The sequence below is a fragment of the Sylvia atricapilla genome, chromosome 15, assembly GCF_009819655.1.
Source record: "Sylvia atricapilla isolate bSylAtr1 chromosome 15, bSylAtr1.pri, whole genome shotgun sequence".
Taxonomy (NCBI): Eukaryota; Metazoa; Chordata; class Aves; order Passeriformes; family Sylviidae; genus Sylvia; species Sylvia atricapilla.
Window position 1 is genome coordinate 2,540,790 of NC_089154.1, and position 16,339 is coordinate 2,557,128.

The 16,339-nt window shown below is 42.7% G+C and overlaps 2 protein-coding genes across 3 annotated transcripts in view; both read left to right on the top strand.

Moving 5' to 3' along the window:
* The window catches only part of DNAAF5 (dynein axonemal assembly factor 5), a 29,106-nt gene extending 24,474 nt beyond the window's left edge, over positions 1-4,632 (top strand). Inside the window, exons 12-14 of one of the 2 annotated variants that reach the window (XM_066329707.1) lie at positions 1,000-1,191; positions 1,704-1,884; positions 4,140-4,632. In XM_066329707.1, the coding sequence (XP_066185804.1) occupies positions 1,000-1,191; positions 1,704-1,843 (332 nt within the window). In that variant the 3' untranslated portion in view covers positions 1,844-1,884; positions 4,140-4,632. Of the gene's footprint in view, positions 1-999; positions 1,192-1,703; positions 2,614-4,139 lie in introns of those variants that run through there. The other variant, XM_066329706.1, reaches the window with a different exon arrangement.
* Positions 4,633-4,696: 64 nt separating this feature from the next.
* Positions 4,697-16,339, top strand: part of SUN1 (Sad1 and UNC84 domain containing 1) — a 33,086-nt gene continuing 21,443 nt past the window's right edge. Inside the window, 2 exon segments of the mRNA XM_066329722.1 lie at positions 4,697-4,835; positions 15,030-15,126. Coding sequence (XP_066185819.1) covers positions 15,050-15,126 — 77 coding nt within the window. The 5' untranslated portion in view covers positions 4,697-4,835; positions 15,030-15,049.

A 16,339-nucleotide genomic window follows, 5' to 3' on the forward strand; every position in this document is an offset into this window, starting at 1 on the left:
TCACTCAATACTTTGGGTTATGCAGGGCTTGCCAGCAGCTCATCTGCATTGCTTCAGAGTTTGGACTATGTGAAATAATGTGCTAAGTATAGTGAGAGCAGAACAGTACTGCAGTGTATAAATGGAAGTCACATTGTTCTCTGTGCTGTGTTTGAGAGCCAAGAGCAAACCATTTCAGTGTACCATAAATAGACCTGAATAGGTAGTGGGTTGGGTTTTTATCTAAAAAAAAAAGCCAAAGAAGAAAACTCTAATCTAGATCTTTGTATTGCCGATTGGAGCTAGGAACTGTAATGCCTCTTAGGATGAAGTTGAAGACTATGCTTTGTGCCAGGATTTATCTTCTTATACATACTAATAAATTTGGCTTTCCCTAACTCAGCATCTTAACAACTGATACTTTTTCTTACATGGCACACTAGAAATCTAACTACAGACATTTTTATTTTAGAGAAATACATGATCAGATAATTCTCAAAGTATATGTGTCTTTGCATCTTGCATATTCACGTAATCTGCAGTGCAGTAATTCACTGAAACAGTAATATTTAATAGTGTAAATAATTCATATTGTTTAATAATTTACTATCTAATAAAAATGCTGTGCTTTATAAAGGATAGAAATACTTAAACTCTGTAGTTCTGCAATATGTAAAGATATCCATAGTTTCTCATTAGAAGGAGTGCTAGAAAATGTTCAGTTAATCTAAATACTTCTGTATATGTCTTTTATTAATGTTTGGACAACATCATCCAATAGCAATGAACGAGGAGCTTTTGGGAACAGTGTTTTATATGTTCCTAAAACATATAAAAATAAGTATTAATGCAAACATGAATATATGTTTTATAGAACATATATTTATTATGCTCAAAAGACAAAAATACATCAGAATTGCAACAATAATTTGAATGTTGACAGAATACATTTGGGTTTTTTTCAAATGCAAAAGCCAATTCCTCTGCTCACAGAGCATTTTGGTTATTGCTCCTTTTCAGAAGTTTTAAAGCGTCTGGATGATGCCTCGTGTGATGTCCGACTGGCAGCTGCTCACACCTTGGCTAATTGGTTTAAGTGCTTAAAGGACAGTGATGTGAAGTCCTCAATGGAAGGTCATGTTGAGTTTCTGTACCAAGAACTGTTGGTGCATCTCGATGACCCAGATGAAAACCTCCAAAAAGCAGTTCTCGGTAAGAATTTCAGTCATCTCAGTGTATTTTTAACCATGTTTTTTAAATCATCGTTTTGAGTGTTTATGAAAGCAGCACGTTCAGGTAGAGGATAACCCTGCCAGGTTGGAGCTTCCCTTTGGGTTTCAGTGGATGAGCTCTGACCTTTTACCTGTGTGCAGAGTGAATGTTTAGCCCAGAGTTCCCAGGGGAGGTAGCAGGGCGGCGGAACTACCAGAGACTTTATAGATGGTAAACAGGATATGGAGCACAGAGCCCAACCACTGCAGGGTGTGACCATATCCCAGGGGAGGGGCCCTCTGGAATTTATTAGTGTAGCAGCCTGTGTTGAAGAACATAAATGTCAAAATACAGACCTCAACAAATGGGGGAGGGAGGAATTTGTGTTGTCATCACTGCATCAATTGTAGAACAATTTCCAGGTTTGCTTTCAGCTACTTTGAGGGAACTTGGGTAGAGAAACACAAAGCAGCTACTGATTTATAAAACTTTTTTTTTTTTTTGTCTTATAGAAGTTTTAAAGGAAGGAAGCATTTTATATCCAGATCTGCTGGTGAGAGAAGTTGAAGGGGCTGTACAAAAGCATCAAACACCCATCTATTGTAATCAGCTGCTACATCACATTCAGTCAGCCAAGGAATCAGCTTTATGAATCACTGCTGAGATTCTGGTTAGGAAACTGATGTGAAATCGGTATGACCTGGATTATCTTTGTATTTTTGTTTGCTTAAGAAAGGCTGAGCTGGAAATAATTGTTTTTCCTTTGTAAATTCACTGTTGGCTCATTTGAAAGTGAAATTGGCACAATTCTATGTTATTTGCAGTTTGAACAGTTCTTTGTATTTCCTAGCAATAAAACAATGTTTTTATTCACTTTGCATTGGTTTTTCAGATACAAGGTTTAAAGAAGAAAAGTTTTTTCAGGAATTTAATTTTTTGATTATTTAACGATTTATTAATTTAATGTCAGAGTTACTAATGTAATACAGCAAGGATTCAGTCTTTCATACAGCATTTCAAACTGGATAAAATCACACTTTGCAGAGTCAGTGATGTGATGTGATGACCAGTTTTATTAGGAAAAAAAAGCAGCCAAAATTCTCTTTCATAATGCAGCAAAGTGTATGTTTTGAATATTCATATTTATGCTGATAAAATAGAGATATAACAGGTGGGCAGTAAAAGAATAGTTCTTATTTTTATTTTATTACATTTCATGACAGAGTAAAGCTGAAGCTTTTTGGTTACAATTTATACATGGGAAGAAATGTGCTGTTTTGTCCTTTAGATTAACAGTATTTATATTTTTGTACTAAATATATGTCATTTGCAGTTTTTATGTTTATACCACTGTGCCTTGGAAAGCAAGCAATGTTTGTTTGCATATTGCTTTGAAATTAAACTCTGTGACTTTAGGTTAAAGCTTGGTTTGGGGTTTTCTCCGATAGCTTTGTAGTGTAAGTTTTGGTGTCATCTTCTATTCTCAGCTGTGTAATAGAATAAGGGAGTTCCTAGACGCTTGTCTACACCATTGTGGAGTAGGGTGCTGGGGTTTTTTTGCACACACAAATAATGGAAAATCAGGAATCTGATGTGGGTTTTTTAAATTATCTGTATCACAGACAGAAAGTGCTCTTGGGCTTCTAATTCCCAAGTGCCTTGGCTTTGTGTCAAGTCTAAAAACAGACTCGGTGGGGGTTGTTCATACTCCTTATGCTGTAGGAAGTGCTTGTGTTTGTTTGTCCATCTGACCTAGCTTTACCTTTTCAGGCCTGTGACATAATTGTTAACCAACCCATGATCTGTTTACAGCAATGTCTACTTTCCTTTCTAAAGAAACATTTGAGACAGATTACACACACAAGACAAGTTTTATTCCTAGCTTAAAGGCAAAGTGAAACTTCTGGCCACTTCACAAAACAGTGGGTTGTTTTGAAAATTCTCCAGAAAGGGACAATAATACTAATGATACAGAAGAGTTGAGGAGTTTCTTATGGATCCAAAAGCTATTTTGCATTCCTGTAGAATAGGATACTCATTTTAGGTCCTTTGTACTGTCTTTGAAATTCAGCTTTCTTTTAATGAAAAGCTGAAGTACAGCTGTTCCTGTACTGAGCAGCATTTTAATTGACTAAAAACTATTAACTATTTAAGTCACTCTGAGTGGAGGGGCAGCTAAAATTCTTAAAATGTGAGTGAAGTAAAAATCTCTAGAAAACACTAAATAGGGTGAAGAGGTTGTGGAGTCTCCAGCCTTGGATATATTCAAAATCTGACTTAATACAGCCCTGAGAAACCTGCTCTGCCTGAGCCTGTTGGGCTGGAGGGGGACTACATACAGCATCTCCAGGGGCCTCTTCCAGCCTGACTATTCTGTGGTTCTCTGAAATTGTTTCCTTAGTCTAATCATTTATTAAAAAGCCAATTAAATTAGACTGGAAATAGAGTCTATAACTATCCTAGCAGAGACCTTGTTCTCAAAATAGTCTTTCAAAGCACTGCAAAGCAGCAGGTTCCTGGGATACAACCTAAAGTTTCACTTCAGCAGCAAGAACCCAGTTCTTATGGTAAAGTTCCCTTGAAAGTTCCCTAAATAAATCCTACTTAATAACACTACTACAAGCATGATATTTTTAGCCTCTTATGTTGACAAAATTTAGATTCTTTCCCACTGATTAACAGCCTCATGATAGCTGCAGTACAAATGTTGGTCAAGTGCTTTTAATTACTCTTGTGATCTAAAGCAGAGATGTTTGCAAACCAGACTTCAAATGTGGGATGAGGGAAGAGAACATTCTTGGTTGACGTGGAATCTAGTCAAAGTTTTTCAAGATGTTCTAAAGCTAGCACACAAATAGTAAGAGCTGAAGTATTCATCAAGCTTGATATCTTCAGCAGGCTGGGAAGTTCTTATTCCTCCATATGCTGAACATTTTGTTATCTTTCAGAGCAGCCCGTTGTGGGATGCCTCACAAAGAAAAATCTCCACATCACCCAACAAACCAGCTTTTTCTTCAGAGCCAGAAGATCTTGTTTAAATGAATATTCTAATAGTCCTAGAGACATGCTAAACACCTGCTTGATCTTGTTTGTTTGTGTGTGACAAACTGGGGATCTGCCACTGTGTCCTTTTATTAGGTCTTCTGGGCATAGGACTTGACAATGCGCTAACCTTGCTTGTAGTTTACCATATTTCAACTTATGTACCCCAAATTTCTTAAATTCCTTTACAAAAATGTACTGTTATTGAGTCTCCTGGGGATGGTTTATGAGTCTGGATTTTAAAGTAATTTCTTTGAGACTCAACCTTTCACTGGATCAGTAGGAACTCAACTAAAAAATTTGTTTTGTTTTTTTTTTTTCCTGTTTGGCCAGATTAGCTCTTATATTTTCTAGATTTAGTTCATGCACATTACAGAGTGTCACTACCACCGTAAGCATTACGTCACTTTTAAGCAAGGGCAATTTTGGGGAGCAGAGCTGTTATCTCAAACTTTCAGGCTTTCAGGCACTTCAGATAAGCAGCCTTTAGCCCTGCCCTTCCTGTGACAAGCAGCTGTGCCTCTGCCTTCGTCCTTGTAAGCCAGAAGACCTGTTGTGGAGCATCCTGGGACTCGGGTTCTCAGCAAAACAAATGTTTTTGGGTAAGTGCATGCATTTGTCTAACTGAATATAGACTCTTTTATCTATTTGTGAACTACCTTAAATAGATGCAATTAATTAGATGTTGAGAGGATACTGACAAATGAGATAACTAAACTTTGAGACAGGGTCTACATCAGAGAGCATTTTAGGAGAGGCTGGTGGTTAAGTGTGTTCTAGATCCATCCACTCATCACATCATCCATGTGAGTCCATCCAGGCAATGTGCAGATTTCCTCAGGAATGCTCTGGCAGATTGCAGACACTCTGCAGGTGTCTGGCCCTGCAGGGTCATGTGAGCCCACGGGGAAGGTGCATTAATGCACCTCTCTGCTTGTGTCAGCAGTCTGCTCCCAGAGACTGACCTCCAGCTGTTACTGCAAAGTTATTACAGGCTATAATAACATATCACAGCTCTAATCTAATCTAATCTCTACGCAGAGAAATTTAGCTATTAAGGTATAATAAGTTAACCAGAGGAGGAACCAGAAAGAATAAGTATAGTCCATAGTACTGTTTTATTACCTAGTACTATGATAAAACTATCCAGTACAACCATAATAGGTATTTATGTCACTGTGGTAGAAGTTATTTTATTTATTTATTTATGATAAATAAATTGTACTATAATAGTTCAATATAGGGAGGTTAGAGTTCTGATGGGCTGTTGTACAGGCTTTATCTTGCTGGGGGAAGCCCCTTGTCTGCACCACACACACATACCAGAGCACTGCCCCCCCAAAAAAGTAACAGCTTGGCTTTGAGAGCAGCCAGGTTTCTGTTTCATTTGCAGAGTCTGTGTTAGGATTCCTGGAAGGGAAGGTGAGTGACTGTTTGCTAGAAGAGTGGTTCAGAGCTGGTTCTGCTGGATACATCATGGACTGCTCTGTGTCTCAGCCCTCCATGTGAAGCTCTAACCATGTTTTAAAAAGAGAGAAAGAAAAATAAAGGAAAAAAATCTTCATTATTAGGCATCTGAAGGATCAACAAAAATTACAGTTAACAAGCTTGTGTCCATTTACTGGGATCAATCCCCCAGAGAAGCAGGAGCTGAGCTGAAGCAGCAGATGAGAGCTGTGAGGAGAACGGCTGCTCTGCCAGCCTGCCTTGGGTGTAATCGGCTTTTCTTGTTAATGTCTGAAATCCCCTGTAAGTCAGGACCACGGAGATCTAGTGGCAAAACTGATCTGAAGTGCTCTGCATCCCCCTTTACCTGATAACCCACTGCTCTGGATGCAGCACCCACTGCCTTGGTCTGAGAGGTGTGAGGAAAGGGCCCTGCTGAGCTTAACCATAAAGGGATGCAGGTGGCAAGAAACATTTTCTTTAATGAGCTAGAAATCAGATTTACAGATATTTTACGTGATTCTCGTACCACTACATATATATGATGATCTGCTCAGCCATGGACACCACTCCCATCCTGTGCAGCAGCCTGCCATGCCCAGTACTACCAGTCAGAAACACCTCACTGCACTGCTTCCTGCCACTTTCACTCCATACCTTCAGTCACTGTGGGGATTTGCCCCTTTTGATAGCAAGGACCAGAGTGTGAAGCAGAACAGGTTTGGTAGGTGTGACTGCAGGAGAGCACTGGGAATGGGAATCACAGTGGGAAGGGAAGGGAAGGGAAGGGAAGGGAAGGGAAGGGAAGGGAAGGGAAGGGAAGGGAAGGGAAGGGAAGGGAAGGGAAGGGAAGGGAAGGGAAGGGAAGGGAAGGGAAAACTAGAGAAATGTGGTCCTTGGATTGGTTTGGCCTTGAAAATTGCAGTTTCCCCACACCTAGTGTCAGTTAAGAAAGCTTTTTCCCCCTCTAAATTCTTAACTGCCCTCTATGATGTTAAAAATGGAACATTTTCAGTATGGTCAATTTTGATTCTTACTGACCATTATTCTCTAAATGCTTCAATTTAGCCAATAAAATTGTCAGCCCACTTTTCATTCAGAACTTGTTAGATGCTGAGAAACCTTGAAGGAATCTTTGTTTGCCTCAGAGCAGTTTCTTCTGAAATGTGGAAAAATTAACTCCCTGTACACACCGGCTTATTTTAACAAAACCAGGAATATTTGATCAAGTTCCTCTTAAATCCTGGAAACTTAAAAAAAAGCTCTATTGCCTCTCGTAGCTGAGGAGTGGAGGGAAAACAGCTTCAGCCATCATCCTCCATCCAGCCTCTTGGCTGGCTGTGATGGAAAAAAAAACTTCTCAGGACATGTCAGAGCAGCCTGGGAAGCTGGAGCAGCACCCTGGGAGAACAACATGCCTTGTCCTGCCAGAGCTGAGTGCTGCCTGCCCTGCCCGGGCTCCAGGGGAACAGGGTGGGAAACATCCCTGAGAGGGCCTGGCCTCACACCACCAAGGAATTTCAAGGAGATTTAAACTAAGAGGTGATTTCACCCTGAGTATCTTAAGCCTTTAAATATTATCTACCCTTAAGACTGGAAAACAGGCGTGGAGTAAGTACAGAAAGAGAAGGAGTGGCCAGAAAAGTGATTGTGCAAAATACTCAGCCATATGCAAGGAGGAGGAGACTGGTGCAGGAGTGCACATCTGACCAAACCAGACACTGGCTTCCAAGTGTCACCGGGCTCGGCTCAACTCTGGCTGCAGCATCTTAAAACTGTCATGTAGCTGGAGCAAAGCACTTCTAAAAGAAACAGGAATTGCCCAAAATCAGTGCTACATCAATATCAACTAATACCTTAAGTCAATGTGTTTATCTTGCATTTCCTGTTTCTTAAGCATTCATTTTGTATCCAAATATTTGGATTATTTGATAATTACATATTTATTAGCCAGTCTTTCACAGCAAGCTGAGTCATTTCTCTTGCACATACAAGTAAATAACAACTTTTGGCCCGGTTAGGCTTTCCCAAGTGACAAATTCCCTATTGCGTTCACTGATGCTGCACCATCTCTGCCTACAGCTGGGCCCTCAAGAGAACTGTGGACTCGGGTAGGCTTAAAAAAACGTCACTCAGGCACAGGCTCCACACTGAATGTATTTGCATACGTTCCCCGAGTGTTTGAACAATGGGCCTTGTTTCTTCTCTGCCAAGAACCAGTCCCATTCCTGGAAGTGTTCAAGGCTAGGTTGGACAGGGCTTGGAGGAACCTGGTGTAGTGGGAGGTGGCCGTGCTCTTTGCAGGGGAGTTGGAACTAGATAGGCTTAAAGGTCAGTTCCAAGCCAAACCATTCTCGGATTTCTTTTACTCGTGGCTGTCCGGAGGTTTCTGTGGCCCGATGGTGAGACCGGCTGGGTGGTGAGACTCGGCCGGGCACCACACGGAGCCCAAGCGCTTCAGTCGCACCGAGCGGCCGGGCGCGCTGCGCCAGAGCCAAAGTCTTAGCGGAGGGCGGCGAACCAAAGCGAAGGAAAACCCCCAAAAAGGCCGCGTAGGAAGGAAACAGAGGAAACACTGGGAAGGAAAGTCAGTGAGTCAAGCAATAGAGGCCGGAGTGAAAATCTGAGTGAGCACTGCCGGCTGCAGAGCCCCCACAGCCCGGCTGAGGCGGAGCCCCGCGCCGGGTGAGGGGCCGCGCGGGCCGGGCGCTGAGGGGGCGCTGGCGGCACGCGCCGCGCGGGCGGGGCGGGGGCTCCCGGCGGCCTCGGCAAAGCGGGCGGGGCGCGGGCAATCTCAGCCGCCGCCGCCGCCGGCTCTGCCTTTCGCTCTCCGCACCGGCACCAGGTAAACCCCCGCCGCGGCTCTCCCCCGTCGCGCAGCGCTTCCCCCGCCCGCCCCCGGAGCGCGGGGCTGGAGGCGGCGGGGCTCAGCCCGCCCCGGCCGTTGCCAACCGCCCTCCGCCCGCGCTCGCCCGTTCCCCGCCCGCCCCCGCCCCGGCCCGCCCGCCGCCGCTTCCCGCCGGGCCGGGGCCGCGTGTGGCCGCCGTCCGGCCGCTTGGGACCCCCGGGCGCGGTGTCTCGGGTCTGCGGCCTTCCCCGCGCGGGGGATCGGCGCCCCCGGCTCGGGAGGCGGCGGGGCGTGAGGCGCTGCGGGCTGCGGCCGTGGGGCGGGCGCTGACCCCTGGTTAGCCCGGAGTTGTGTCGGTCGGCGCTGTTCGCTGTGAGGAGAGACAAACCTCCGCTGCCCCGGTCCGTTCGGGCCTGGCACCTGGAGGGTTCCCTGGTCAGAAGAAACTATAACCTGCAGCTTTCCGCCCTGATTGTGAAAGCGCTGATAAGTACTCGGTGGTGCCGGCGCTGGCCGCAGCTGCCGAGCCTTGGTGCAAAGGTAACGCGCTGTGATGGGTGCTGTGCTCTGCTCTGCTCTGCTCTGGGGAGCACAGGTAGACAAACCTGTCCCCCGGCTGTCACCTCAGGGCAGCCGCTTTTGTGGGGAAAGTGTTTTTTAGCAGACGGGTTTACTGGAGAAGAGTTTGGCATCGCTCGCCAAGTGAGTGACTGCCCGTGTTTTTACTAGCAAAATGTGCTTTTTCAGTGCTGTGCTTCTCCTGAGGTGATAGTGCCGAGTTCCTCATGCCGTGTTCACGTCTGGCTGCTCTTCAGTGACCACAGGTGTAGAGAAGTGTCAGAAACACTGGGGACAAGCGCCTGTTTTCTGACAGTTCCAGTAACTTTTTATATCCGCTGGGAAGAAAAAGTATTTGGTTTGCCTTATTTTACATTCCTTATTTTACGTTACCTTATTTAACGTTATACTGCGTTAAAATAAAGTAAAATAATTAAATAAAACAAAACAATAAAATTCTATTGTTTATAATATGTTATAGGGAAAGAAAAATATTAGCCAGCAAATTCCTGGTTCCTGCAGCATTTGCAGGCCCCCTCCATCCCACCATCTGGCTTTCAGTTTAAGGTTATGCAAAAAGGAAGTTATTTGCAAATTTTTTTTAATGTTTCTGTTTCAGTGCTTTGCAACCGACTATTCCAGGCTAATGCTTCTGTTGAATTTCCCAGCGAATCCTAATGTCTAATTCTTGCTTTTACATATGAGGGTGAATTACTAGCTGCTGGTTTTCATACCAGTGTTGTGGAAGTGAGTTGCAGGGTGTTTTTTGTCGTGAGGGTTTTATTGACGATCTTAGCAGGCTTTTTACGTTGACCTATTAGTAAACGTGGCGGTGTATAGATATCCTTAAATCTGCGGCGCTTGACCGGCTTGTAATTTGGTGATTCTAAGGTGTGGACATTGAGGCGTTCAGAGTAAGATGTCGGGGTGGGATTTGATGGCTAGCTCCGGGGGTGTTTCGCGGGGCAGGTGAAGCGTTTCAGGAGCGCCCGGGGCGAGGCAAAGCACGCCTTTTGTTGTGCGCGGGGAGCGGAGGCCGCGGAGGCGCAGGGGTTAAGGCGGTGCGCTGGGCCGGGCCGCCGCCTGCAGTGGATTCAAAGGGGCGAGTGACGGAGCGCGGGCCCGGCGGCTGCGGGCTTTGTCGGCCCGGGAGCCATGTTGGGCCCATGGCACGGCCCGCGGCGCGCCCTGAGCCCGGGCCGCGGCCGAGGGCCCTGAGCCCGGCGGGGGCTGCGCGGCCCGGCCCCGGCCGGCGGCTGCGGCAGGGCCGGGCTCTGAGGTGTAAACAATGAACCGGCACGCCGCTTGCTTCACCCATCCTCAGCGTGTGGCTGGGTTTTGTCAGCCCCCCCTGTAAAGAGCGTTTCCAGAGGTACGGAATGTGAATGCGCGGTGCTGCTGCTTTGTGGTGAGCCTGGGTTTTGTTGGTGGTGCTGTAGTTTGACACCTGTGTTTGGGGATCCGTGCCGTAATGCTCGATGGTAGCATCTAGTGTAAAATATTTGTTTTATTACTTGTGGGGATTTTTGTTTGTTTGTTTTTGGGTTGCTCTTTTAAAGGAATAATAATGTTAAATGAATGTATGTTTTAATAAAATGTTGATTTAGCTTGGAGCTCTTTGCTCTTCAGCCTGTTTAAACCAGAACTTAACTTGCTATGGTTAAACATCCTTTGTGGAGTATATTTGCTTAGGGATTTGTGTTCTTTAACCAAAAATAGTGATTTTATTGGTTATTCTGAATAATAGAAGAAAATAAAAATTTAAATTACAAGTAAAAAATGGCTTGCTCTCAGGAATTGATGGAGTTTGCATGTTCCAGTTTCATTGTTATTGATAGTTTGCCTAAATCTGTTTAGCATTTGTGGCATTAGTGAATTAAACTTACTTGGTTTTAAGTCTTGAGGATAGTAAAAGTTCCATTTGAAGTAGTACTACCAATATCTAACATCTTATTGTATAATTTTTTATTCCTTGTAACATAAAAAATTAAGACATGCTGTCTTGGGAATTTTCTCATTCTCTAACAGACTCTGGTGACTGTTTCTTCTCTGCCAGGGTCCTTTTTGTGAAATGGCAGTTTACCGCTTCCTTTGTTGCAAAGGGTTTTCATGAGGAACTGCCTGGACAGTATGTTTGTGAAAGTCTGTGTACCCCAAAAGCCACTAGTGAGGGTTTGTGTCCGTCCTTGTGAGACGGTTGTAGTGCATAGTCAGTGCTTGGTGCTGCTCCCCCTGCCCTGTGATGCTTCTGTGCACAAAGGCCACTCGTGGAGCATTTCATCATCTCCCTGGGAGCCAGGAAGCTTGCTGCCATGGTGCTAGGATTCTGTTGAGACTGGCTGCTTGTGGAAGTGACTGTCAGATAGACAGGCTTTTGGGGCAGTGGTGCAGCCTCCTGTCACTCAGAAGCTTCAGAGTCCTTTGGAGACAGCCAAGGACCTTGTGTGAAGGTAAATTGTGCTGCGCTGATTACAGGAGCTCCTGAGCTTCCTTGTGTTCTGACAGAGTCACAATCTGTCTTCTCCTGCCCTTCTGCTGTGCTGATTTATTGTAACCCAGGTTCAGTTTAATTGTAAGGGAGAGATAATGCTTAGGATGACTGTTGTGTCTGCTTCCCAAAACAAGGCAAACAATCCTCTGCAGGGACATGGAAGTTGGCTTGTCAGCTGAGGCCCATGTAGTGTCTGCTTGCGTTCCAGCAGAGCTGTGTGCCTCCCTTTATTTGACTGTGGGCTGTCTTATCAAAGTTTTCTTATTACATAGGGCTTTTATACAACTACATGCTCGGCTCTTGCACTATACATCCCTTAGTATTAGAAGTAGATGTTTATGGGCTTCTGCAAAAGAGAAAAAGGCTATTTTGGAGTTTGGGCCTGGTAATCTTGCAACAAAGCTGAGACTAAAAGTCTACATGAAACTGAGTCCAGACAGATCTATGGTACCTAAGGCAGAAAGGTGTTGGGCACCCAGAAGTGTTCTGAGTGGAGCTAAGTAGAGTGCCTGCCTCTCAGGTTCTTTGCCAAGATTTGTGATTTAAAATTTTCAAAATATTTTATTAGCATGTCTCTTTCTGTTCCAGTTGTGTATGAAAGTTTCATAAGCAAGAAGAATGATAATATATGAAAGGTGGAGTGCTGTTAAACATGAGTGAACAAATTAGAGTGAGTCAATGTCCTCCACCCACCCTGTGTCTGTTTTGTAATAAGAATATAGAATATTTCTAAATAAATTGGGTTGATAATTTGTTTTGAAGAGGTAAATAACTAAGATTGAGCTGCTGAACTAAAAGTCAGGCTTAAAAAATCCAGTTTCATAGAAAACTCTAGATGCCCATTTTTGCGAATGGTGGTGGTCATTCCTGAAGATGATTTTCAAATTCTTTTAAAGTCAGTTAAGCCAGTTTCGTTGCTTTGAAAAATTGAGTAGAAGTTTCTCCTCTTGAGTCAGAATTAATTTTAGAGCATCAGACAAGCAGTGGATCAAATCAAGCCCCTGAATCTTCTAAGAGTGATTTGTGAGTGTGGTGTTTAGATGGCAAACCTGATATCTTCACTGGAGAGCTCGATGCTATGAAACCCAGCTATTAATAGACCCACGCCTAAGTACCTTCGAGGCTTTGCAGTTAGCACTGCCTTTGTCAAGCACGTACTTTATCTATCATAACTTAATGGTACAATTAAAACATCAAATAAGAAATATTGTTTATGTTCTAGCATTTGATTTATTCAGAAATCAAGTGAAGATAGAACTAGCGGTGAAGGGGAAAAGAACAGGGAAGAAACAGAGGCAATATGTTGTTTTCCAAACTGGGCCGTTGGCCTGCCCATATGGGCAGTGCAGACAGGGAGGAGCTGGGGAGCTGCTCAAAGCTCACTGCCAGAGCTGAGCTTTCCATGTGGGAAAACACTGCTGGGTGTCAGAAGGGTTGGCTACTGAGTTGCCAGTTAAAAAATGGGTTTTATGATGAAATGATGCGTGCTAAGCATGCGCATCAACTCCAGCGGAAACTAAACAAGGCTTTTTCTACCTGGGGGGTTAAAAATCTTTATTGGCATGAACCAATTCAAACAGATCAACCTTAATCATAGTTTTCAATTTCCCTAGGCGTTTGTCTGAAAAAAAACTGTTTTGCTGTTCTTTAATAGAAGTGCTCTCTGATGTTATTAGCATCCCTCATCCTGAAATTCACTGTATTTCTACTTTCATTCCTGGGGAGCCATTGCTCTCTGGTCCCCATTTCCTATGTGCTAAATTGAGCTCCTGTTTGTTGATAAAGGAAGGCAGCAGTTGTTACATATTCCAACAGAATTCACTGCTCATTCTAGCAAAAGAATGAGGCTGCTTTGTTAATACTTCCGCACTACTGATTTAAGCTTCTTGTAAACAAACAACAAATTTATATACAAGTTAGTGAAAGCATTATGGCTCCGGGGCAAATAAAGTGAACTGTAGAGAATCACTTAATGGAAATGTGTTCTCTATAATACAAAAAAAAACCCAAAGTAAATAGCAAGAGACCTTCTTTTTCATTAACCCCACTTTGCATGGGAGGTGCTTGGATTCAGGAAGCTATGATGGTTAGGCCCGGAAGTTTTAGGTTTTTTAAGTCTCCAGTAGTAATGGAAATATCCTCCTGCCTTACTGACCTCAGGATTTGGAGGCTACAGGTGGACTGACTAAGAGCATTTTAATGTTACGTGTACAGATTCCTTTTGAGCTGCTTTTGCCTGGACCTGCTTTTTGTCTCTATTTCTTACGCATCTGTAGCTATACAAAAAGAAACTCTTATTTCAGTTTAGGAAAGTGCATCTCCAAAATGAGATGCTCATTGATGTTATGATTATGAAAATTAGCTGGGGATATTTTTGTCCTGGTTTAGGTATGTCATCACAGATGTGTGGAGTATCTTTTACTGCTGTTAAAGCAGGAGCCATAGATAATCTGAAAGTAGCCAGGATTCTGCCTCTGCTAACTGCAAATCCAGAATAGCCAAATCCCTATTTGTTAACTACAAATAAGCTATCATCCAAGAATCTTTTCTACAAAATTAAAAATTTTCTTTGGCTAATAAAACTGTGAAGGGCTGAAGGTTTTTTGCAAATACTTTGAAAGTCAGATTGTTCACCCATGCAGCTCTGCGAGTTTGTTGATATGACAAAATCAGTTCTTATTTTCTTCCAAAAGCTATAAGACTTTTCAAAAACCTCATGGAAAGTTTTACAAATGTTGCTTGGGTGGTTTTGATTTGGTAGCTTTGGCTTTGTTGTTTCTTTGGAAGTGGATGGCACTCTGGAAAATGTGCCTAATTCTACCCTATGAGTCACTTTGCACTTGGCTCCTTTGCTAGGGTGTGTATTCAGTGGTTTTAATGACAGAAATAAATTATGTGAAATGAAACTCGCTGCTTAGTGGATGGCATTCAGAAGTGCTGGAGTAAAATGATTTGACTATATGTAAAAACCTTGTTAAGTTTCATTTGCATTATCCTTAGCTGGTGCACAGGGCAGCCTGTGCTTTGCTCAGAGGGCACTCAAAGCAAAACCCATTTTGAAGAGATCTCTGAAGCATGGCTGCATAGTTCTTTAGATTTTTATACTCAGCTTCTTTATGGGATACCAGCATAATGTAGTTCCTGTGGAAGTGTTGTAATTTGGTTGTGATAAGAGTTTGGCTCATAGCTGTCATCTTCCAGAGAACTTGGAAATAGCTGAAAATAGAGTATCATAAAGAAGGTCACAGTCAGAAATACCCTGAGCTTCCTGTAGTAGTGATAAGGGATATCTGGCACTAGCAGCAATACTACTCCACTACTGAGAGCTCCATGTTTCTGGTAAAAGCTCTTTTATTTCAATGCTTAATAACACAGGCTGAACAGTGCAAGGGCTCCTAGATTGACTTTTCGTAATTTCAAGTCATTGCATTACTTTATTTTCACCTTTTACAGTATGATTTGAAACTGTCAACATGGACTTTTCACGTCTACACACGTACACCCCTCCCCAATGTCTGCCAGAGAACACTGGCTATACATATGCACTCAGGTGAGAACCCTTCTCTTCTTGTAGACAAACTGTCTGCTCTCTGAATGTTGCTAATCCTGGTGAGTTGAGCTTTCATGGTAAGTAGCTGACTCCTTTGAAGAAGTGGGCTTTTTCTAGTCTGGTTTGAAAACAAGTGCTGTGTCCTAACTGGAGGAAAGAAAATGTTGAACTAACAGGACAATGACTAAGATAATGACTCAGTGTTTATTAGTTGCTATGAGTAACTTGTGTCCGCCTAGTTACAACTACTGGTGGATTTCTATAAATGTGTCCTCAAAACTCTTTGCTGTTTTGTGTCTTGTAACTTTGGTGTGTGCTTTCTTTTGGGACCTCTTTCACTTTTAAAACACTGATTTTTGTGCACTCATTGCCACTAGTTTGGGGCTTGGCTGGAAGTAACAAATTGATTACTTCTTTTAGCAAAACTGCTTGTTGGGTAAATGTAAAATTTGTGTTCTAATGAACTTGCTTTTTCTTGTATCTCTTTGTTGTATCTTCTAATGATCTTGTTTTTTTTTTCTTATATCTTTCTTAAATCGCTTCAGTTTTCTAAAAACTAACTGTAGTGTTTGGTAATTTTTGTATTATGTATTCAGAATGAGTGTTGTGATGCCTATTTTGAGTTTTTTAGTATTATTATAGCAGATTGTTGCTGTTTTGATCTATTGAGCTTTTCCTGCTGTGGAGTTGAGATATATACTTGCTTCAAAATGTATCAGTGAACCTGAATTATTGGTTTAGCTAATTTTAAAACGAATGATTATTTGTTGGGATGCAGTGTGAGAATTGTTTTTCTGTCCCCCCTCTATGTCATTATGTGTTGTTTTTAAAATCCAGTATGGAGATAGGAGAATACTTGGCTACTTGCCAATAAAACAGAAGTTGGCAAAACTGTAGCATTAAGAGATTACTGAGTTAATACTCTTCCTTTTGTGTGCTCCAGAACTGTACGTTTCCATTTTCTATTTGGGATCTTGGCTTTTTTTTTTTTTTCCCTTTTTTTTAAGCTATAGCCTAATGCCAGTGGTGTTGCAAAATGTGACATGTTGTATGTTGCATCAATTGAATTGCAATTTTTCCTGAATTTTACAAAAAACTATGGGTAAAACATTGGTTAAATAAAAATGGGTTTTCCAATTTCAAGAAAAGCCTGCTGGGCAATGAAAGGTGATCTGTGTGCCTTGTATCCAGCAGCAGTTTCACTTCTGTAGTA